The 24,280-nt window shown below is 44.8% G+C and overlaps 1 protein-coding gene across 2 annotated transcripts in view; it reads left to right on the forward strand.

Annotated features, from left to right (window-relative positions):
• Positions 1–22,811, forward strand: part of LOC308100789 (NACHT and WD repeat domain-containing protein 2) — a 23,880-nt gene extending 1,069 nt beyond the window's left edge. Inside the window, exons 3-14 of one of the 2 annotated variants that reach the window (XM_080449898.1) lie at positions 4,294–4,401; positions 5,186–5,449; positions 10,913–11,015; positions 11,172–11,377; positions 11,514–11,852; positions 12,471–12,572; positions 13,508–13,753; positions 14,079–14,277; positions 15,231–15,437; positions 15,744–16,075; positions 17,882–18,273; positions 18,641–22,811. In XM_080449898.1, the coding sequence (XP_080306024.1) occupies positions 4,294–4,401; positions 5,186–5,449; positions 10,913–11,015; positions 11,172–11,377; positions 11,514–11,852; positions 12,471–12,572; positions 13,508–13,753; positions 14,079–14,277; positions 15,231–15,437; positions 15,744–16,075; positions 17,882–18,273; positions 18,641–21,776 (5,634 nt within the window). In that variant the 3' untranslated portion in view covers positions 21,777–22,811. The remainder of the gene's footprint in view (positions 1–4,293; positions 4,402–5,185; positions 5,450–10,912; positions 11,016–11,171; positions 11,378–11,513; positions 11,853–12,470; positions 12,573–13,507; positions 13,754–14,078; positions 14,278–15,230; positions 15,438–15,743; positions 16,076–17,881; positions 18,274–18,640) is intronic. The other variant, XM_080449899.1, reaches the window with a different exon arrangement.
• Positions 22,812–24,280: the final 1,469 nt, after the last annotated feature.

Here is a 24,280-nt window from a genome sequence, read left to right on the forward strand (position 1 = left end):
GTAGTTGAATACAGCTTGTTTTCACCAAAAACAGCCCCTTTTCTTTAGATTCAGAGTTATGAGCATTTTAGTGAAAGACACACTTAATGCATGAAATGATTTCAAGTCTTTGACATTTATTTTGCGCTGTCATTGACATCAGTCATGTAAACAATACTTGTTCATAAAAAAATGAAAAATAAAAACTGCTTTTGAATGGACATTTATGGCTCTGTTTCACTCTTTCAAGTGAAAAGCTTATTTCAGCTCATTTCAAACAAAGTTTTTCAACTCAAGTTATATACATCAAATAATAATAATTCAAAGTTCAAAGTGCAACATCAATACATCGGTCATCGAGAGCTTCATGAGAACACTTATTTTCCAGTCCAATATTCTATACTGCAGTGGTTTTCAAACCTTTTGTGCCCAAGACACACCAATGGGCAAGTCAAAATCTCAAGCCACACCTGTATTCATAGCAACAAATAGCAGATCTACAAGCTTTTACTGAGCTTGTAGATCCATTCTTTTATGCCATCTTTGACAATTTGTGAAAATAAATAAATAAAAATAAGGGATGCCAGGGTGTGACCCCCCAAAAGAATGATATTTGAACTGGGGACCCCCATTTTGTTTGACTGGTTCCACAGATAAATATTGTGAAAATAGCAGATTTTCAAGCCCGCTCTTCTTCTTCCTCCCCTCTGTCTGTCTGTCTGTCTGTCTGTCTGTCTGTCTGTCTGTCTGTCTGTCTGTCTCTCTCTCTGTCTGTCTCTCTCTCACACAGTGAGAGGTCTTTGTTCACAAAAACATTTGCAACCAAATGGACCTGGTTCAATAATCTATGCAGTGGTTCTCAATCTCAACCTTTTCAGGCCGTGACCCCCCAAAATAATCATATTTGACCTGGGGACCACCATTTTGTTTGACTCGGTTCCACAGATAAATATTGTGAAAATAGCAGATCTACAAGCCATCTCTTTTCCTTCTTCCTCCCCTCTGTCTGTCTGTCTCTCTCACACAGTGGTTCTCCAACTTCACATTTACAACTCTGAGTGAGAGTGCACAAAACACAAATGGGACCAAATGGACCTGAATCAGTTATCTATGCTGCAGTGGTTCTCAACCTTTTCAGGCCGTGACCCCCCAAAATAATCATATTTGAACTGGGGACCCCCATTTTGTTTGACTGGTTCCACAGATAAATATTGTGAAAATAGCAGATTTTCAAGCCCTCTCTTCTTCTTCTTCCTCTCTTCCTCCCCTCTGTCTGTCTGTCTCTCTGTCTGTCTCTCTCTCACACAGTGAGATGTCTCTCTTCACAAACCTAATTCAAAATCTATAAAGTGGTTCTCAACCTTTTCAGGCCGTGACCCCGAAAAATAATCATATTTGAACCGGGACTTTGTTTGACTCAGTTCCACAGATAAATATTGTGAAAGTAGCAGATCTACAAGCCCTCTCTTCTTCTTCTTCCTCCCCTCTGTCTGTCTGTCTGTCTGTCTGTCCCTCTCACACAGTGGTTCTCTAACTTCACATTTACAACTGAAAGTACACAAATGGAACCAAATGGACCTGATTCAAAATCTATGCAGTGGTTCTCAACCTTTTCAGGCCGTGACCCCCCAAAAGAATCATATTTGAACTGGGGAACCCCCATTTTGTTTGACTCGGTTCCACAGATAAATATTGTGAAAATAGCAGATCTACAAGCTCCGTTGTGGTCCCGACCCACAGGTTGAGAATCACTGGTAACTAGCAGTGACGTCAAAACCAAAGGGTGGCAGGTATTTTGCGAGAGAAATAAGCAGCCAGGTCTATGAAAACAAAGTTTTATATAGAGATAGCAGTACATATCTTATTTTGTTACAAACTAAAGTTGACTAATAGTCAACGCAGCAAATCAAACCTATTAGGAAAATAGCCTATCTACAAGCTCAGAGGTTATGAGCTTGTATATCGGCTATTTGCGCGCGCACACACACACACACACACACACACACACACACACACACACACACACACACACACACACACACACACACACACACACACACACACACACACACACACACACACACACACACACACACACACACACACACACACACACACACACACACACACACACACACACGGACACACACACACACACACACACACACACCTCCTCCTCTCTCATGGCTCTCTGGCACGGATCAGCGGAATCACTCGGTCAATTCTTCCGTCTGTCAAGGGACGACGGCGATGGGGGAGGAGGTGCATTCGGTCCACGTTCGTTTTCCTCGAGGGTTGAGGATCGTGGGCTGGCGCTCCGGATCGGCTTTTTGTTTTGTGTCGCCCACTGGCCCATCTCTCCTCTGACACAGAGGGGAGATACTAGTTTGCAGACTTTTACAGTCTTGTTTTTTTTTTGCTCGCCTCGGATCATCGGGCTGTTTATGAAGCGCTTTCGCACGCCAACATCCTGGAGAAAAGATCATCACCCACGGGCGTGTGCACATACGAGCGTGTGCGCGTTAATCTCACGGGGACGCGCGCCTGATCCTGGCTCTTAGAGCCAGCAGATGTGTTTACTCTGTTTCGCTTTGTAATGGCGGACCATGTTAGACGCGGCCGGGCGGCTTAGACTCCTTTGTAAGAACGTGTTTGTGTGATCACGTGACCGGATCATGTTTTTTTTCAACTTCTACGTCATCTACACGAAAGATATTAACCCCCAAGCTGCCAGAGGACCTAATATAACAGAAACTACTGAAAAGACCACTTCGCGTAGATCTACGCGATTGGCACGCTGCGGCAAATTTTGTATTTGCGTAGATCTACGCGATTGGCAGGCAATGTGTTAATCGCAATTGCACCACGGAACCTTTCTCACTGACACTGGACTAGTTTCAGGTGTACCTATCATACCGGTGCACCAAGACTGGTGGTCTGTTATTATTTTGGCCAAGGATATTGAGGGAAAGTTGGACTGGAAGAGGTCTATCTTATTTTATTTTTAAATCAATATGGACTAACTAAGTTGTTGATAATGTTATGGCCTTTGAAGCAACAAAGAGTTTTGTTTTTGTTAGTCTGGTTTGTTCATACAGGATATTGGACAATAAGGTCAATCAAGACATTATTTTTATATCTCCTAATGGTGAGGGTTTACACTGTTCTGGAATGTACTTGAAAGTATTGTGTTTTACTTGTGCTTGAGTTTACGGAAGGTCCTTGAATTTATATAGGCTACCTGAATCTCTGAATATATTCCTAAAATTGCTGCACTTTATGGTAAAACTTACACTGATCTGTTGGTCTCTTTAGTACCACCTTGAAAAAAAAACACTACATTTTGTTGCTTAAACTTATCACTCATATACTTATCACTCATATACCAAAATCAGTTTTAACTGAAAAGAAATGCCTTCTCAGGTGAAATATTGATATGCGATTAAACATGCAATACATTTCGATTAATTAATTACATAGCCTCTAATTAATTGGATTTTTTTTTAATTGAGTCCCAGCCCTAATTTAAATCAAAATGTACTTAAAGTACTAAAAGTAAAAGTACTCATTGTACAAGCTCACAATGCGTCGCATTTTGAGCTTGTAGATCTGCTATTTTCAAAAGGCCTAAATGTATATAGGACTGAAGTGGTTAAAATATGTTGTGTGATATAATCTAAATCTACAAAGTAACTAGTAACTAAAGTAATAAAATAAATAATAGTGGAGTAAACGTACAATATTTGTCTCTGAGATAGAAGTAAAAGTATTGTAAATTGGAAATACTCAAGTAAAGTACAAATACCTAAAAATTGTACTCAAGTGTTTGGATCTATTGTGTGTGTGTGTGTGTGTGTGTGTGTGTGTGTGTGTGTGTGTGTGTGTGTGTGTGTGTGTGTGTGTGTGTTCTGCTTGTGGTGAGGCAGACTAAGGAAAAAATACTGAGGCACTCCGTCTTCAGGTGAAGACTTGAGACCCTGTTTAAGACCTAAGTGTCGAAACGCGTCGGTCAGCTGTTGCCTTGCTATCTGCCAAAATAAACCCCTATATTTTTTCACCTGAAGACGGAGTGCCTCAGTATTTTTTCCTTAGTCTGCCTCACCACAAGCAGAACGTTGGTTTCCTTTGCTTCTATTCCTATACCTGTTCCACTGAAGAGCACCTGTTTTGAGCTACTGTGATTGAACCCAGGCAGCGCTTCCTTATTCTCTTGCTTTGTGTGTGTGTGTGTGTGTGTGTGTGTGTGTGTGTGTGTGTGTGTGTGTGTGTGTGTGTGTGTGTGTGTGTGTGTGTGTGTGTGTGTGTGTTTTACAGGTAATTGATCCGTATGAATCCAGTAATCGGAACCATTGGCCTGATCAGAACCTCAGACTGCAGCTGATACAGCGATGTAGAGACAACAATACTGGACCCTTCCTACTGGTAAAGAAATACTCACATTTATTACTTAAGTAAAAGTATCAATACTACAATGTAAAAATACTCAGTTACAAGTAAAAGTTTGATATTCAAAATTTGCTTGAGTAGAAGTACAAAAGTATTAGCATCAATATGTACTTAAAGTACCAAAAATGAAAGTACTCATTATGTAGAAATGCCCCATTAAGTTTTCAAAATGTATAGAAATATTTGGAAAATAGCAGATCTACAAGCTCACAATGTGTTGCTTTGCGTCACGTTGTGACCTTGTAGATCTGCTATTTTCAAATAGCCTTAGTATATATAGGGCTGAAGTGGTTAATGTATGTTTAATAATAATAATAATCTAAATCTACAAAGTAACTAGTAACTAAAGTTTTCAAATAATTGTAGTGGAATAAAAGAACAATATTTGGATCCGAGATGTAGTGTAATAGAAGTAAAAGTACTGAAAATTGGAAATACTCCAGTAAAGTAAAAAATACCTCAACATTGTACTTAATCACAGTACTTGAGTACATGTACTTAATTACTTTACACCAATGGGTAAACAATAACAATTCTGGACCCTACCTATTTGTAAACAATAGTCTTATGTTGTACTCTCTGTGTCCACATGGGGGCGCTATAGGCTCTGTAGGTCATCATGCTGTTCTCTTTGTGTCCACATGGGGGCGCCATAGGCTCTGTAGGTCATCATGTTGTTCTCTCTGTGTCCACATGGGGGCGCTATAGGCTCTGTAGGTCATCATGTTGTTCTCTCTGTGTCCACGTGGGGGCGCTGCAGGCCCTGGTAGGTCCTCAGTATGGAAGTGCCAGTCTGCCAGGCTGTGTGGAGGTGGCACAGTTCCACATGTTCCTGGAGGTGCTGCAGATGGCGGGCTTTAGGACCCAGAAGCTGGAGAGGAGATACGTGAGAGATGAGAACGCTGTCCCTCCTTCCTACTGCCTGCAGCAGCCAATCACAACCCAGGTAACTTCCTACTGCCTGCAGCAGCCAATCACAACCCAGGTAACTTCCTACTGCCTGCCGCAGCCAATCACAGCACAGGTAACTTACTAAGTACTATGCTTCCAGTCGCTATTTTAAAGTCTTCTTTCAATCATCATGATATGTGCTTTGGTAAATTATGGTCCCATTTATTTTTAAATTGATGATAAAGTAGGGAATGTTTCTAGGGTTTCTACTGGTTCTACCGAGTGAAGACCCGCCCTCGCTGTGATTGCAGCCAATAGCATTAATTTCCGTTTGCCTTTCGGACCGGATATCAACCAGATATAGAAAGATGGCGGATTTGAAATCGCTGCAAAATAGGCTTCATTTACGGTCTGTAGAAACCATTGGCGTGACGCTGTCCATATTTGTTTAGGGTATATGTTCTAAATATATTATTTTTATTTAAAAAAAAGAAAAGAAAAAGAAGCTGTGGTTCCATATACTGTACTTTAACCTGTATTTATTTATTATGTGTTCCAATGGATCCAAAGTAGTTCTCATTTAGTCACCAGCTCTTGTTAATACTTTTCATTAAATACACATATTTTATATCGTTGCCGTCGGACAGAAGCCTCTTATCTCCACATTTTGTATATATATATATATATATATATATATATATATATATATATATATAAAATAAATAAAAACCTTCCCACTGCTTCTCTTAGGAAAGGGACAGCACACTCCAATGACGATGGACAGGACTCAGACTCGGTTAATGCTTCATTTTTGCTTTATTCGCACATATATATATATATATATATATATATATATATATATATATTAAGCCTGCAACGATACATGTATTCGTATTGAACCGTTCGATACGAGGGTCTCGGTTCGGTACGCGCTACGAACCGAAAGCTGCCTTAAGAGAAGACTCGCTGAATACTACACTGTAAAGTTAAACTGTTGCAATAATGGCTAATGCCGATAGACCAGAAATAGAAGACCCTCCACTATCCAGCAGATCTGGCGTTTGGAGCCACTTTGGGTTTCCAGTTAATTATGACCGGGATGGCAAAAGCAGAGCTGCCAAGTCTCACCCTTTAAGAGTGAGAGTCACGCAATTTAACCTCTTAACACGCCACACTTGCCATTTCAGAAGCTTTTCCCCCCTCTCTCTCAAAAAAAAAAAACAGCAACCGGGTGGAAAACGGAACGCTCGTCCTAAAACACACTGCCCCATTTTTTTCGCGGACCGTGGCCGCTGGATTAGACCCGGGGTGAGGGTGTTTTAGGATGACGGTTGAACCGTCATCCTAAAACACCCTCGCATTGACGAGAAACGCAGTCCCAAAACACACTCCCCCCCATTTTTTTCGCCGACCGAGCCCGCCGGATATACCTGGGGCGAGCCTGTTTTGGGACAAGGCGTTCTTGCATTCCATCACACCCATTCACTGGCTTGTTTACAAGTCGAATTTGGGGAAATAAAATAATCAGGAGCTCAAAAACATAATGAGAGGATACAAGAGCTGTCTGTGCAAAAGCTGCAAAGTGTACAGATTTAAGCAAGTATTTTAAAACAGTGAAAGCTACCGAGGAAAAAGAAACAGAAAGTTTGACCAAAACCGAAGGTATTGAAGAGGAGGACACAGAGAATGTTGCGGTCATCAGAGATCAAAGGATTTAGCTGCTGCCATTCTGATAATGTCAGGAGCAACAGACAACACTACGACCAGGTAGGGTCCATGTTAGCCCTGGTCCAGAGCGTTAGTGAGTTAGAGAGAACTCACTAACGTTCTGGACCAGGGCTAGGTCCAAGTGTTTCCAAATGGACTGCAGTCTGCACAGAACCCTATCCATCAGATCCAAAGTAGACTAGTTTTTTTGCGACCAAAAGACCATGTATTATGCAAGTACATAATGAGGTTGACCAAAGTTTCTCAGCTGCATTATATTTGTTATTAGCGTCTAATAGTCTATGGGCCCTATTCTGGAGCACTTTCCCTCCCCCCTAAACCACGTTAAATACTGATAATGGAGCTGCGCCGCCCCAATAGGTTATTCTAGCACCTGCTCTACCCGTCACCCATTATGCCGACACCGGCATTTGCGCATGGAGGTGTGCCCGTGGGCGTGTTGTTGCTATATCCCCCACATTGCCATTCTGCAGACACACATGGGTACGGCTTTGGGGGGGGGGGTAGTGGATTCTAAAACCACCCGCCGGTTTCTAAAACCACCCGCCAAGTACACACAGACACTGCAATGGCTTTGTGCGTTGGACCATGAGGCGTGTTGCCAGCCTTGGCGAGAAATAAGCAACCACAGGTCTATGAAAACAAAAAGAAGCAACTATAAGGCCACATGAGCACTTCAAACTACTAACTAGAGCTTTCATATCCCCTAAATATTTCAGCCCAGCTCGACTAATAATTGACAAATTAGGCCCAGCCCAGCCCGTCAGTCATTTTTCGAAAGAAGCCTTATTTCTCATTAAATCTTGGTAATTTGTTAAGAACAGGAGTCATTCTACCCTATTCCAACAGTCTATATTTTATTTAAAAAACAGCTTGGAGCAAATAGGGCTATATAAATATATACACTGCCCCATAATTATACTAGGTCAGTCCACCCTAGGTGGACACGCACTGACCTTTTGCACCTTAATCCCATGTATAACGCACTGACTTTTTTTTTGTCTTTTTATTGTGCTCTTTTTTCTCTAAGCACCTTAACGTCCATATGTATATCATGCACAGTATAAGTATAACATGCACAGTATACATACATTGCTGCTATGCTCAGGCACCTTAGTTTTTATTATCTCAGGTACTTTGTAAATAGGTAGATAACTTGTCTGGCCTTCTGTTGCTCTCTTGTTTTGATCTCCTTCCCACTTGCCCCCCACCACCCTTCTTCTCCCCCCCCTCCCCCCCTCTTCTTTCTATGGAAATTAACGTTGCGATGGGAACGATGTACAAAAAACGAATTTCACCCACTTTTTTACCTTGTAAACCTGTGATGTGACAATAAAACTGATTCTGATTCTGATTCTGATAACCATTTTAAAAATGATTATGGTTATTCTATGAAATATATGTTTCATAGAATAACCATAATCATTTTTGCGATGGAGAAATCACATCCAATGTTACCTTCTACTGCCCGCTGCCTGTGCTCTCATTTGAAGAAATAATCCAACATTTACTTTGAGGTGAAAAAGACATGAAGAAAGCTCAATAGTCTGAAGATCCATTCTATATGTCATGTTATGGTTTAAACTTTAAAGGGGGCTCTCTGCTGCTGCCCTCATGACAAGACAGCTGATTGATTTGACCTACTTTTGCGTTGTGCTGCCCTGTTGATTAATTATTTGGCATCAGCTGTGTAAGAATATATAACTATTTTAAATGGCTTTCATATACTCTTGGGGATCTGACTAATATGACAAGTTGCTTATTGTGAACACAATACGCTACAAATTAATTAATATATGAATTTATTTGGATGTAAAAAAAACGTAGACCCGGCCCAGCCGGTGCCGACAGGCCGGGTCGGGTCCCGTTGGGTTTGGGCTAAAATCTTAAGCACTTACATTTTTTATAAGATGATCGGATCATCTAGTGTGATTTTCATTTTGGCTGCTGTCTCGTTAAACCCATGTTGCGGGTGAATATTATATTATATATTATATATATTATATTATTATTATATTCCCCACGTAAACGCTACGTTCATGACCCCCCAAAATAACCATATTTGAACTGGGGACCCCCCCATTTTGTTTGACTCGGTTCCACAGATAAATATTGTGAAAATAGCAGATCTACAAGCTCGCCAGGCGTTGGGTGCTCCATTGTGGTCTCGACCCACAGGTTGAGAACCACTGCATTAAAAGCTCCAAGCAAGTTACATGTCTAGTATGTTGTTGACCACGTAATGTAATGTTTTTGGTTTAGTGTTAGGCTGCTCCGTGGCGCGCGTGCGCCTCATTGTTTATGCTGTCCAAAATAACAGATCTGTAAGCTGTCGACATGACGCAGCGCCGTTGATAGCTTGTATGTCTGTTATTTTGGGTAGGTAGGCGACGCACATACGCATCGCAGCAATGTGTCTGGGTTTGAGAGGCTGTGATTGATGTAAACTGTAGCTCTGTTCGGGATTACTGAACAAAGGTGGATGATGGAAGATAACGGGGACAATATGGATGTAAGTTAACTTTAACTGCGTCACTTCAGAGGAAACTATGAAGCTACTTCAGAGATGTTTACACACCCCTGGAATCCATTAGAATGGTGGAAATACGTGAGTACATAGGCTATAGAGCTTTCCTAAAACTGTCCAATTTATTATACCCATGTGCTACTGTTTGTCTGTGTACCACGTAGGAGCGTTGTCGCAACATGATGTAATTAATTATTTGGGAGCAGCCGGTGTGTACCAATAGTATAAATATTTTAAATGGCTTTCATATACTATTCCGGATCTGACTAATATGACAAGCTTATTGTGAACACAATAGGCTACAAATTAATATAAAAATGTATTTGGATAAAATGAAAAAAAAGAAGGAAAACAAGCCCAATGCAGCTTATAATAATCAGACCAGGCAACAGTGCAGACAGGGAGATAGGCTAGAGCATATATTGGATCGGAGATGACGGCTAGTGCAGTCTTCTTTCAGGCAATGGCTTCTGGTACGGTGATTGGTTTTATCATTGTAACGCCCAAACCACACCTATGCATAATGTAAGGGGTAGCTCAGGTGTTTGGCGGGTGAGAGGGGTGCCACAGAATACAAAAATTTGCGGGGAAACTTCTCTTGCCTAGTCCTAATTCCGTAATTAGTGGTTTGTTCAAATTAAACCTAGAATAGGGGCCTATATGTCCTCTGAAACAAAGGGGTTTATAGTGAAAACTTACTTAAGCTACTTTATAAATAAAACACTTTGAAACTGAAGATGATGGCCAATGTTGATGATAATTGATTGATACAAAATAAATAAGCCCCCCCCCTGCAACGTTTCCTTTTTGCCACACATCTACACTTCATGGAGTACATTTTTTGTACCGAATTAAAGTAATAAAAAACGGAAATAAAAGGGGAATAACCGGGAACCGAACCGAACCAAACCAAACCAAACCACAAACCGAACATTTTCGCGGTCACACATGGTCACACATGCATATATATATATTACACCCTACAGAGACCATATGAATAATAGCTCCAGTATTTTACTGTATTGATAATATTATAAATGATGTTTACACTGAGTCTATATTAGGGTCAAAGTTATCCATTCAATTAGTACACAATAGCCGATCTACAAGCTCACACCGCATCACACAGCAACATGTTATGAGCTTGTAGATCTTCAAGCAGTTGATATATATACTGTGGGGTTAAAGTTGTTGAAGCTATTTAACTCATTTTTCTTAGGACCCCCTGGAACCCCCCCCCCCCAAGGACCCCTGGGGGTCCCCGGACCACACTTTGAGAACCACTGCTTTAAATGTCTTCTTCTTCTTCTTCTTCTTCTTCTTCTTCTTCTTCTGTCTGAGGACGAGGATCAGGAAGTGATTGACGTGTTTCTGACAGCAGTCAGTCAGTGTGTCCACGAAGGTCTGATGACATCAGAGAGAGCCCAGAGGTTCTACAGATCAGGTTTGTGTGTGTGTGTGTGTGTGTGTGTGTGTGTGTGTGTGTGTGTGTGTGTGTGTGTGTGTGTGCGTGTGCGTGCGTGCGTGTGTTCATGTCATTTCTTGACCGCAGCACATTCGTTTTTATAGTTTTACTTCGTGTTTCACTTCCTCCCTCCAGCTCTAGATGTTGAGCTGCGCTTCGCTCTGGAGACCCGCCCCCCTGGTGACATCATCACTCTGGAGGACCGGCCCCCTGATGACATCATCACACGCTGCCTGGTCTACGTCCACAAGATCACTAATGAGAAAGGCCAGGCAGAAGGGGAGGGACTTAAACCATCCAATCAGAAGAGGGAGAAGATAGCGGGGAAAGCAATAGAACAGGTTCACAATTGATTGATTGATTGAATGAATTAATACTTTAACCAATCACAGAGCTGTAGGATCAGTACTCTTTATTAAAGCATATTTGTAGTAAAGAAATACTTCGCTCTACATTTCGACGCCGCTGACCTCACAGCCTGGTGACCTCGATGACCTCATGTCTCAGCTGTGTGACCACTTCCTACCGGGTGTGGTCACTTCCTGTCGGCGGCGGGCGCTGGTCTACACCACCGCCACGGCGTGCTGCGACGGTCGCCACGGTTACACTGCCGCCAGGAGGCGGAGCTACGCCCAGGCGCTGTGTCAACAGGCGTACTCTGACCTGCTGCGATTGGTGGACGGCATCGCGCCGTCCACCAATCGTCACGCAGTGTCTCGTCTGGATGATGTCATCGCCGCGGAGCGGGGCGAACAGGAGGAGCTGTGCCGCCTGCTGTCGCACCTTTATGACATCACTAGACCAGAGGAGCAGCAGGTCAGATCCTTGGCTTCTCATTGGCTGTTTAAGTTGCAACAGTTAACCCATTCAATCAGGGAAAACGCATCTGTGTCGTTTTATAGGTTTCATTGGGCGCGGAGCCTGTAGATCGGCTATTTTTGAAAAATCGTGAAAATTTGTGCAAATCTTTGAATAATATATTCTACAAATGTCTTCTAAATCCTAACCGTTTAAAAAAAAGAAGAAAAACGTATGTTGCTATAATATCAGTGGTTCTCCAACGATTTCATGTCAAGGACCCCCACAATTATATGTATTTGGTCGTGGACCCCCATCTCAAAATATGTTGTCCCAGGGACCCCCCAGAAGCACCGATTTGAGTTACAAATGTTCGCTTACAAATATATATATATTCAAAGATTTGCACAAATCTTCACGACTATTAAAAAAATAGCAGATCTACAAGCTCATAGCGCAGCACTCGGTGCCGCGCTATGAGCTTGTAGATCTGCTATTTTTCAATAGCCAAAGAAATCTAAAATGACACAGATGCGTTCCCGGATTGAATGGGTTAATAGCACTAATCAATACAACTTTCTTTCTTTCTTTCTTTCTTTCTTTTTTTCCTCCCTTCCTCTCTCTCTTCCACTGTAGATCAAAACCTATGTGCAGCAGAAGGAGCCACACTGCCCTCTAGTGGTGACAGGAGGGCCGTGCAGCGGAAAAACTGTGCTACTCTCACACTGTGCTCAACAGGTACACTATATTATGTACACACTATATACACACTATGTACACACTGTGTTCACACTATGTACACACCATGTACACTAAATTTTGTACACACTATGTACACTATTATGTACACACTATGTACACACTAGGTACACACTAGGTACACTATGTTATGTACACACTATGTACACACTATGTACACAATATTATGTACACACTATGTACACACTATGTACACACAGTGCTTCAGTTTGTAAATTATTAAGTGCCGGAGCTCATGAACCTGACTAAGTAGCAAAAGTCCCAGAACACAGACAGATTTGAAATGACTTCTATAGACGTCAATGGCAGTCAATGTGTTAATGCATTCACTGCCAGAAGCTCTGGATTAAGAGCGTCTACTAAATACCTAAATTGTAAATTGTAATTAATTAATTAATCAGCCACCGCCAGTGTTTTTACTAATCTCACAGAAAAAGAAAATGTAAACGACAGATGTCGGGGGGGGGGGGACCTTTGAAAGGTCGCGAGAAATCCGGGCTGCAAGGACAGGCACGCTGCACAGAAGAGCTTTAGCACACTCAAATGCCACCTGACAACAAGGGGACCAACTAAACAGAGTTTTAGGACTAACCAGACTTGTGAACGGCGCTACTACCTCGGCAACATTCCTGGAGAATCCGCGATAATACCCGGCCATTCCTAAATAACGGCGAAGATCGCATTTACTCTGGGGTACTGGAAAGTCCAGAATCACCTGCACCTTTGACGCAATCGTGCGCACATGTCCCTGACCCACCTCATTTCATAGACGGTCTGGATATGTTCCGCCCAAGTGGACGAGTATGCCACCATATCATCCATCATCCAGATATCGCAGTTTTTAATACCGTCTCTGTCTGTCTGTCTGTCTGTCTCTCTCTCTCTCTCTCTCTCTCTCTCTCTCTCTCTCTCAGGTCAGGGCGTGGCTTGGTGGTGACACATATCCGGTGGTCTTTCCGTATTTTCTCAACATGTCAATCAACCCGTCGCCCAGACACCTGCTGTCCAGTCTGTGTTACCACATCGCTCAGGCTTACACACCACCGTTGACCTCTGACCTTACAACCTCTGACCCCGAGTATCTGAACCCCGACCTCAGTGTGTCTGATCTCACAGAACATCTGCTCCTCATCCTCAGGCTCCTCCCCTCTTCCACCAGGGTTAGTGTAGTTTTGTCTTTTTTTGTTTTTATATCAGTTAAAGTAAAGTATGTGATATATTTGTTAAATTAAGTGTTAAATGGCTCTATATTGTGATAGTAATCATTGAAATAGAATGTTTGTTCAGTAACAGTGTTAAATAGCTCTATATTGTGATAGTAATCATTGTTACTGAACAAACACTTTATAGCAATGATTACTATCACAATATAATGCTTTAATCTTTTAACTAAACACTTTTTTGTTTGAACCAAAACATATCACTGACCCTACCTTTAACTAGAATGTTTTGTTTATTGTTCATTATGTGGTTGTTTTTCATCAGCCCATAGTGTTGATCCTAGATGGAATGGATCAGCTCACAGACTCTGGGCTCCACATGGTTTCCTGCCTCCCCTCGCCTATCCCCCCCCATGTCAGACTCATCCTGGCCGTCAGCTCCAGACGGACACGTCTTCTACACGCCATCCGACTACACTACCCACAATGCAACAGCAGCAGCACGTCTCCTGGTACGTCAGAAGGTGAGCTTTTAACCACTTAAACCCCAGCATCAGTATTGTGGGGAAAGCTTTAGCTGAACATAACCGATCTTCAAAGCTCACAACGTGTCACAGCACAACCAAGTTCACTTCCGGGTTCTCGTTCAGCCTGCTGTTCCTATTAATGGCCCAGCAGATATTTCACCTTCTCTGGTCGCAATACATTATATACTATCTGTAAGGGAGATGCCAGCCACCCGTCTGAGAAAACTCATTTTGGCCGCTTGTACCCGCAACCTTATTATTTCGGTCATGACCCACACTTCATGACCATAGGTGAGAGTAGGAACGAAGATTGCTCGGTAGACCGAGAGCTTTGCCTTCTGGCTCAGCTCTCTTTTCGTCGGACGAACATTACACTTGATTTTATTACCTTAGTAAACCTTTTCATAAACACTTTATGTTTTCACTCACTAGTTTAAAGTCTTTTTTTAAATCATCATGCTATGCGTTTAGTAAATTACGGTCCCATAATTTTCAAATTAATGATAAAGTGATGATAAAATGATATAATAGAAAGAAGGCAGATTTGAAAACGATGAGAAACAGGCTTCAAAACAGCTCTGTAGAAACCAATGACGTCACTGTGTCCATTTTATTTTTTTTACAGTCTATGAGCGCACCGCTTTGTAAGCTTGTAAATCTGCAAATGTCTCTACTTTTGTGCAACACTATTGTATGATGAAGTAGAAAATGAAAATACATATCTAAAAGGTTGAAATATGGAGTTACTATTATATAGGTTTCTGCTGACAGCATGTTAATGTTACTATGGTATTAGTCTCACGTAGCCAGACAACTATTCCAAAATCTCTGTATGCTATATATCGGTGTTTCTCAAAGCTTTTCATGTTAAGGACCCCCACATGTATATATATTTAGCGGTGGACCCCCACCTCAAACGTTTCAGAGTGTGTTTGTTGTTGGGTTTTCAGGATGTGAGGAGAGCAGGGGTCTGGTCTCCATGGAGATGGGTTGTTTGGACAGGAAACAGGAAGTGAGGATGTTGGCGGCCATGTTGCTGCGCTCAGGACGGACGGTGTCGTCCGGACAGCAGGCGCTCATCAACCAGGCTGTGATGTCATTTCCTGTTCCGCTGTACGCCCGCCTCCTGCACGCACATGCCAAACTCTGGAGCTCTGGTACCACTTATTTAATTTTATTTATTTTACAATAAAGAGACACATAACTTTTGTTAACAGTCTAGCACAAACATAACGTGCGGACCTGCAAGGCACACCGCTGCTGCAATCCGAACACAAACCGTGTTCAGAGGACTGCCATGACAATAGTCACACAAAAAAAGACTACATTGCTGTGTTAACATTTAAAATGGCCATAACTCGGTGACCATTTCTCACTAGTACTAAATAAAGAATCCATCTATCATATTAATTCTCTCTCTCTCTCTCTCTCTCTCTCTCTCTCTCTCTCCCCACCACCATCAGCAGTAGAGGTGACTCCATCATATCTTCCAGAAGGAGTTCATGACTCCATCTCAGGTCTGTTGGATCATCTGGAACAGAGACATGGATCCAGTCTGGTGTCTCTCTGCGTCTCCTACATCTCACTGAGCAGGACTGGCCTTACTGAGGCTGAGCTCACTGACCTGCTGTGCTACACCCCTCCTCCCTCTGGACCCACCAGGGACCCCCACGGTGATACCCCTCCCTCTGGAGCCAGGGACCCCCACGGTGACACCCCTTCCTCTGGAGCCAGGGACCCCCAGGGTGACACCCCTCCCTCTGGAGCCACCATGGACCAGGAACTGTTGTCCAAGGTTTTTTATTATCTCCACCAGGCCGAAACGCATGGCGAGAGTATGTTTTACCCCCTGTCTGTCTGTCCGTCCGTCCGTCCGTCCGTGTGTGTGTGTGTGTGTGTGTGTGTGTGTGTGTGTGTGTGTGTGTCCGTCCGTCCGTCCGTCATTCTGTCATTTTGTGTACAGCTAATCTCTGGCACCGTTGGCTTGATCGCAGCGAAACTGTGCACACACACTCCCTGGATGCCAGAGCAGAACCTCTGCCCCAAACTTTTCAAATGGGCCTGTTATAGCGCCACCAGGAGGCCGCTTTTTGCAAAAGACATTTTTTCACAGTACTCCTACAGATTTTATCCAGACATCACACAAATCAGTACACAGTATCTCTATAGTCATGTGATCAACATGGCTCTGTCCAATTTTCCATATTCCATCCTGATTGGCTAAGGTTGGCTTCCAAAGTTTGCAGGATTGTTCCGTTTTCAACAAAATGCCTCAAATCATGAACGCAGCTTGCGATTTCCATGAGATTTCACACGCACATTCCCACTAGGCCGAGGAAGAAATGCCACTTGAACATTTTTAAATCAGCCTCATGGTGGCGCTCTAAAAGGCCGATTTGCATTTTTAACTATAACTGCACCGATCTGCGTGAAACATTGCACGCACACTCCCTAGAGGCCAAGGAAAAACATCTACCCTGCATTTTTCACATTTGCCTTTCATAGCGCCACCAGGAGGCCAACTTATGTAAAACAAATTTTTTGATATTAAAGGTTTCATGACGTTCAGTTTTACCACACATTAAAAGTCTTTGTCATGGTCCTTCAAACGTGTATAGAAAGTTTTAACAAAAAATTCCACACCATTGATTCATGGCAGGTGTTTTTCTCTCACATTTCTAAAGCCTTTTCAACTGCAATGAAAAAAGAAATCTTTACCTGCGGGTGTCGCTGGTGAGGGATTTTGCCTGTCAATCATCGCCTCTGCTCCGCCCCCCCAAAGGAAAGGATAGGGGAGGGGAGGGGCGAGGAGGAGAGTGGGCGGGATTAATCGGCTGTGACCTCACTGCCGAAGGGCCAAGCTCAGATTACTTTTCAGCCTAATTATTCAGAAAACCCCAGACCACAGAAAATCCACTGAATGTTCAAAGTTCAGATTTTTTGGGTGTAATTGAGGTCATAAAACCCCCCAAAAAACATAAAAAATAAAAAAAGTGAAAATGAATGTCATAGAACCTTTAAGCCTTCACAATGTATCCAAATTTCACCCAAATCGGTACACATGATCTCTATAGTCATGTGATCAAGATGGATTTTTTAATTTTTCATATTTCATCCTGATTGGCTAAAATTGACATCTAAAGCAAGAGTGGCCCGTTTTGAACAAAATGCCACAAATCATGAACGCAGCGTCCGCTTGCGGTGACACTTTGCACGCACATTCGCACTACGTTGAAGAACAAATGCCACCCTATTATAGCACCACCAGGAGGCCAATTTTTGCAACTCTTTTCTTTTTTATATTACTCCTACAAATTTTGTCCAAACATCATGCAAATCGGTACCCATTATCTCTATAGTCAAGTGGTCAAGATGGTTCCGTCCGATTTTTCATATTCCATCCTGCTCATTGCTGCCCCACAATAACCTACCTGACCTGGCGGAGACCTGTGCTCCGAGGAGCACTTTTTCTAGTTTGATTTTTTTTTTATCATAGTTTGATTAAAAAAGCACTTTTGAAATATTGGACATTTTCTCTATGATTTCAGTTATCCCTTTAAGTTAGTTATCTTTTTTTTAAATACATTTTTTTCTATTGTAGTTCCCTCCCTGTGGGAGCGGGGTGCCAGAGGTGGCCGTGGAGCTTCTCCTCCAGGACCTTCAGGAGGTGTTTCTCCTCAGGAGGACACTGTTGGGGGTGAGAGTGTTCTTCTGGGTGAACTCACACTTCCTCCTGGTGTTGAGGAGGAGGTACCTGTCCGTCCCCGAGGCCAGGAGGCGCATCCACTCCAACATGGCCGAATACTTCAGTAGCCGATGGAAGCCGCCACCGCTCGCTGCTGCCCCCCAGTGGGCCGGCCAGGCCACGCCCACGGACGCTGACGAGAGGCGGCGGCCCTTCTTCTTCACCTCCGTAGATCCATCATCAACGTCCTCTCCCGTTGACTTGAGGAAATTCCTGGAATTGCCCTATCACCTGCGAGAGAGCAACAGGTGGGAGGAGCTTGAAAAAATGGAAAGATCCGAGCTCTCAAACAATAACGGAGGAGAGGGTGTGAAATAAAGTACTTTAATCATGTCTACAAAATTAATAAAGCCAACATGTCTCGACCAGAACTGGTTTTCATCATAATTGCCCTGATGAAGACCAGTTCTGGTCAAAACATGGCTTTTAAAATGTCTTAGACATAATTAAAGTACATAGATTTTACCCCCTCTCCTCCGTTATTGTTTGAGTGATCAGATCTTATTTCCTCTTTTTCAGGTTTTGGATCCCGTTGATCCTAGAAGCACCAAATCTAAGTTTTTAACTCAACGTTTGCATCTCCATTGAGCACCTGGTTGATCTCTCTCTCTGCAGGTGGGAGGAGCTACTGAGCGGCCTGATGCTGTCACTGGAGTTCCACGAGGCCATGCTCCGGGCGGGGCTGCTCAACGATCTGCTCGCCATGCTGGAGGAGGGAGGAGGGGAGGAATGGGAGGAAGGGTTTCCCAGACGCTCTGTACCCAGAGAGAGAGCGCTGCTGGCGGGCATCCTGAGGACCTCCGCCTGCCTCCTGCAGAGAAACCCTCTGGAGCTCAGCGTGGTGATGGAGAGCAGACTGCTGCCCTACCTGTCTGTCTGCCCTCACCTGTCTGTCTGCCCTGCACTAGACGCCTACGTCACACAGGTGGTGCAAAGCAGGAGGAGGAGGAGAGGCGAGGGGAGGATGGGTGTAGCGCTGTGTGCTGCTCCTTCCACCATCCCCTCCGTCCAGCGGTTAGTCCACCATGGAGCCAGGAGGGAAGGTTTACTCAGAGCAGAGGCTGGTACACAATGTGGGGAAGGTTTATTCAGAGCAGAGGCTGGTACACAATGTGGGGAAGGCTTAGTCAAAGCAGTGGTTGGTACACAATGTGGGGAATGTTTAGTCAAAGCAGTGGTTGGTACAGAATGTGGGAGTGTGGTGGGCGTTAGGAGTGGTGGTTCCACAGAATGTGGGAGTGTGGTAGGGGTTAGGAGTGGTGGTTCTACAGAATGTGCGAGTGTGGTGGGCGTTAGGAGGGACGGTTCTGCGTGGCTGTGGAACGGCCCGTGTGGCGAGGTGGAGGAGCTGTCTCTGAGACGTCAGGAGAACAAACTGACGCTTACGAGTGTAAAGAGCAGCGGGCGATTCGTCTTGCTGTCGGCCGATGGCGGTAAGCTGTTCTTGTGGGACGTGACAGGAGGCCTGCAGACGTTTCAGGAAGTTAAAGACTCTCTGACAACAGAGGCGTCAGAGTCAGAGTCAGACGGATGCACGTTGAACACGGTCGAGGGGTTTGTGGTGCGCAGAGGTAAATTATGCGTTTGGTGGAGCGACCGGAGCGCCGTGAGCATGTGCGACGGCCTCGACGAGCCGCTGACACACGTCCACTGTCAGAGCTCGGTGACCAGCGTGGCTTGCTCCTCCGATGGCCGCTGGGCGTACTGCGGGCAGGAGAACGGAACGGTGTCTGTATTCGACACCGACAGCAGGACTCTGGTCGGCAGCTGTTCAAACCCAAACCGCACAGCGATCACCTCGGTCTTCCTCCGTGAAGAAGAAGAAGAGGGAGGAGTTATGGTGTGCGTTGACGTCACAGGGAACATAACCGTGTGGAATGTGGCGACGCGGTCGCCCGGTCTGGTGAAAGAATGTTTAACACAGTCGCCCGGTCTGGAGACAGAATGTTTAACACAATCACCTGGTCTTGTGACAGAATGTTTAACACAGTCACCTGGTCTGGTGACAGAATGTTTAACACAATCAACCGGTCTGGTGACAGAATGTTTGAGTGAGAGAAGTGGAACCAGAAGGAGAAGCAGCATGGTCCTCAAGGTGGACTTCTCAGAGGAAACAAGCACTCTGTTGGTCTGTGAAGACCACCGGGTGGTTCTGTGGGACGCCAGCGAGTGGGAGCTGTGGGAGAGCTTCTCGGCTCCAGGAGGGAGAGCCTTCTCCCAGGCGCTCCTGGCCCGGGACGGCCTCCTCTTCCTGGCCTCGCTGAGCTCCTGCCCGCTGGTCCTGGTGTGGAGCATCGGCTCCGGACGGTGCGTTCTCTCCCTGGACACGGGTTCCTCTGACGTGCGGCCGCCTCTCGCTCTCCTCAAAACGGACTCTCACGTCGTGTCCGTCAGTCGGGACGGGGGCGGCGGTCGCCGTCGCCTCGCCATGTGGGACTCTGAGCTCATCGAGGCGGCGGGCGCAGCCCCCAAAATGGCGTTGGCGGTGCGGGAGATGGCCGTGGAGAGGAAGACGGGGGGGAGGTTCTACGTGACGGACGGCTCGGACGCGGTGTGGGCGTGGCGCTGGCGGGCAACGGCGCCGCACGCTCACTTCCTGCACGACGGGCCGGTGGCGAAGCTCCGCCTCTCTCCCGACGGCCGCCGCCTGGTCACGCTGGCAGGGCGAGATATCTACGTTTGGCAACTAGAGACGGGAAGCAACTTGCTCCGTATCGCCGGCAGTCGAGCCTCCGATGTCCTGATCACCCCGAACAGCCTGTTTGGGGTGAGTCTGTGTGGTGAGACGGGTGTGTCCGGGTGTGAGACGAGTCTGTCCAGGTGTGAGGCGGGTCTGTCTCGTGTCTGGAAGCTGCTAAACGGGGGCGTGGTCTGTCACATCCACCTACAGTTGGTTGACGCCCAGGTGTCACCTGAGAGCACGTACCTGATTGGTCTACAAGGGAGCGACCTCCTGGCGGTCGGCCTATGGTCGGGCTCCGTCAGCAAGCGTTTCTCGTGCGCGGCAGAAGCTAGCTCGGATCGCACGGCGGAAGCTAGCTCGGAGCGCCCGGTGGTTGTGGCGTTCAGCACCCTGGTGGAGCACCCGGACTTCGTGTTGGTGCTGACGGCCTCTGGCGCCCTCTACACCTGGAAGGTGGCCGAGGAGACGGTGTGCGTTCAGTTCCGGCTGCCCGCCGCGTCGTCGTTCCCCCGACCGCCCGACGTCTTCCAGGCGTCCTCCGATGGAAGCTTCACGCTGCTGTTGTCGTCCACTGGTGATGATGTCATCTCCCTGCTGGACCTATCCCGTGGCAGGCTGTGTTTGGTCAGGGCCGACGGTCCCATCTGCCTCGCCCGCCTGGACGATACGGGACGTTACGCCGTCTACGTCTCGACCCCTTCGGACGGCGGCGTCTGCGTGTGTTCGCTGCACGCTGCTCCCGTCCTCACGGCGGTGCGACTGGCGGACGGGAAGCGGGTGGGGAGGGTGCATCTGTGTAAGAACCCCTCCACGCTCCTGGTGCTGTGTATGTGTGCGCGTGCACGGCGGCTGTGTGTGTTTGTCGGCTTCCGGGACGGGTCTGTGGGCGTGTACTTCGTCTCGGATTGCGTACGGAGCGAGGGGGAGGAGGAGGGGCCTGTGGAGGAGGGGCCTGTGGAGGAGGGATGGGATGTGATTGGTCAAGAGAAGACACTACCCTCGTGTGACAGACGGTTGCCCTTGGCGATCCCTAACGTCACGTGGCCGCAGGCCGCTGTTATGATGTAGATCAGGGGTCTTTCAAGGTTTTTCAGACCAAAGGACCCCTTAGCTGAGAGAGAGATGAAGCAAGGACCCCTTAACTGAGAGAGAGATGAAGCAGGGACCCCTTAGCTGAGAGAGAGATGAAGCAAGGACCCCTTAACTGAGAGAGAGATGAAGCAAGGACCCCTTACTGAGAGAGATGAAGCAGGGACTTCTTAGCTGAGAGAGAGATGAAGCAGGGACCCCTTAGCTGAGAGAGAGATGAAGCAGGGACCCCTTAGCTGAGAGAGAGATGAAGCAGGGACCCCCACTACATATTGTATAGAATTGTGTCACATATTAAACTTTTTCATAGATTTCATAGATAGCTTCATAGACTTGTTTGACAGACACTGTCATCAGTGTGTAAATGTATTTGTTTTTGTCTGTTTGTTTGTTTGTTTGTTTGTTTGTTTGTTTACACATTATCTTTTTCTATTAATATGTTGGATTCATGTTAATGTGTATTTTCAGACATTTAACCACTTAAACCCTCAATACTTGTAAACTTTAACCTTTGGCTCTTTACTTGGTCTGCTCTTTTTTCCCTTTCTACACCAAACCTCGAAAAAAACGCACTGTGAGCTTGTAGATCTGCTATTTTCGCGAATGTTCTCTAGAATATGGAGGATGCTGGGGTTCAAGTGGTAAAAAAGACATAATGTTTCGATCACACAAAGATTTAGCAGCCCCCCCTGTAGTAACTTTGAGGACCCCCCGTTGAAGACCCCTGATGTAGGAAGATAAGTGTCACTGTCAGGTGGAAACCTTGTTTGTCCAAAACTATAACTTTTCAGGAAATGTCAGAAAGATGTTTAGTTGTTCCAATGGATTCATTGTATTGCGTGTATTGTACGGTTAAGTCAAATGCTCAATACAGTACTTTTACTAGTAATACGTAATATTTTTATACTGTGGTATTGCTACTTTTACACAAGTAAAAAAATGTATAAGACACAAAATTAGAGAATGTAATTTAAGATTGTTGTCATCAATTACAATGTGTAATGTAATTAAAAATGTAATAAACATGTAATTAAAACTGTTTCAGGTTTTGGACTACTGGTCTATTATAGATTACGGCAAGGGTTCCCATTTTTCAGGCCGTGACCCCCCAAAATGATCATATTTAAACTGGGGACCCCCAAAATATTCCTATTTGAACTGGAGACCCCCCAGAATATTCCTATTTGAACTTGGGACCCCCCAAAATAATCATATTTGAACTGGGGACCCCCAACATATTCACATTTGAGGTGGGGACCCCCCAAAATAATCATATTTGAACTGGGGACCCCCCAAAATATTCATATTTGAACTGAGGACCCCCCAAAATAATCATATTTGAACTGGGGACCCCCAACATATTCATATTTGAGCTGGGGACCCCCCACCCTGACAAGCACTTGGAATTGTAGTCATTACATTTAGTTAGACTCGGTTCCAGATAAAGCTCACAAGCTGCTTGTAGATGGGCTATTTGTATAATGTTTGCCGCTTTCTTACGTCATTTTTGACATTACCAATTTGGTATTAAAAAGGTCTTAAAAGTCATTAAATTGTCTCTTTATAAATGTACAGACAGATACCCTGTATACACTTATACTGTATGTTGGTTTGTTTACTGTTGAGAGAGAAAACAATGTTGCACATAGAGCACCGAAGTCTGACGTCACTGCCGCTAGAGGGCGCTGTTCTAGAGGGCGCTGTTCTAGAGGGCGCTGTTCCGCTGGTTCGTGGCTTTATTTCTTTGTGTTGAAATCCCCTTTGGGGAATCTTAGATCACATCATATAAGAACTGTGTTCCAAACATAAACACACCACCCTGTTAGTGTTAGGGTTAGGTTAGGGTACGTTTCTATCAGGGGGTGGCTCTGCATCGTTTATGATATTCATTAATATTTGATACAGCCCGTTTATGGCAAAAATGGAATTAATTCTGCCTTAAAAGTCTTAAGAACTACTTCTTCCGGGTCTGAAATCACTGTTCCCTACAGCAGCCGCATTCATGGGAAATGTAGTCTTTGGGTCGTTTGACTCGTTTCTAGCGTATATTGTGTTACTCTTTGGGTAAATGTGTACATTTCAGTCGATACTTCATATCCATATGAGTAAAATCGCTGGGGTGGTGTGTTTATTTTTTGAACAAAGTTCTTATATGAGGCGATCTAAGATTCCCCAATGAGGATTTCAACATAAAAAATAAAGCCACGAACCAGCAGAACAGCGCCCTCCAGCGGCAGTGACGTCAGGACTTCAGTGCTCTATTAAGATAATCATCTGGGGACCCCCAGTTTGGGAACCACTGGATTACGTTTTTTTTTTTTAGGTGCTATTTTTGAATGGTTAAAAGTATAAAATATAGTTAAAATCTAACATGACACACAGATGTTTTCCTGGTTTGAATGGGTTAAATCTATGGGCTGCTACGTTATTACAAGATAAACCAGATCTGTGAACATCAACCCCTCCTGCATTATTATTGCACA

The sequence above is a fragment of the Gymnoscopelus braueri genome (genome assembly GCF_963280865.1).
Source record: "Gymnoscopelus braueri genome assembly, chromosome: 14".
Taxonomy (NCBI): Eukaryota; Metazoa; Chordata; class Actinopteri; order Myctophiformes; family Myctophidae; genus Gymnoscopelus; species Gymnoscopelus braueri.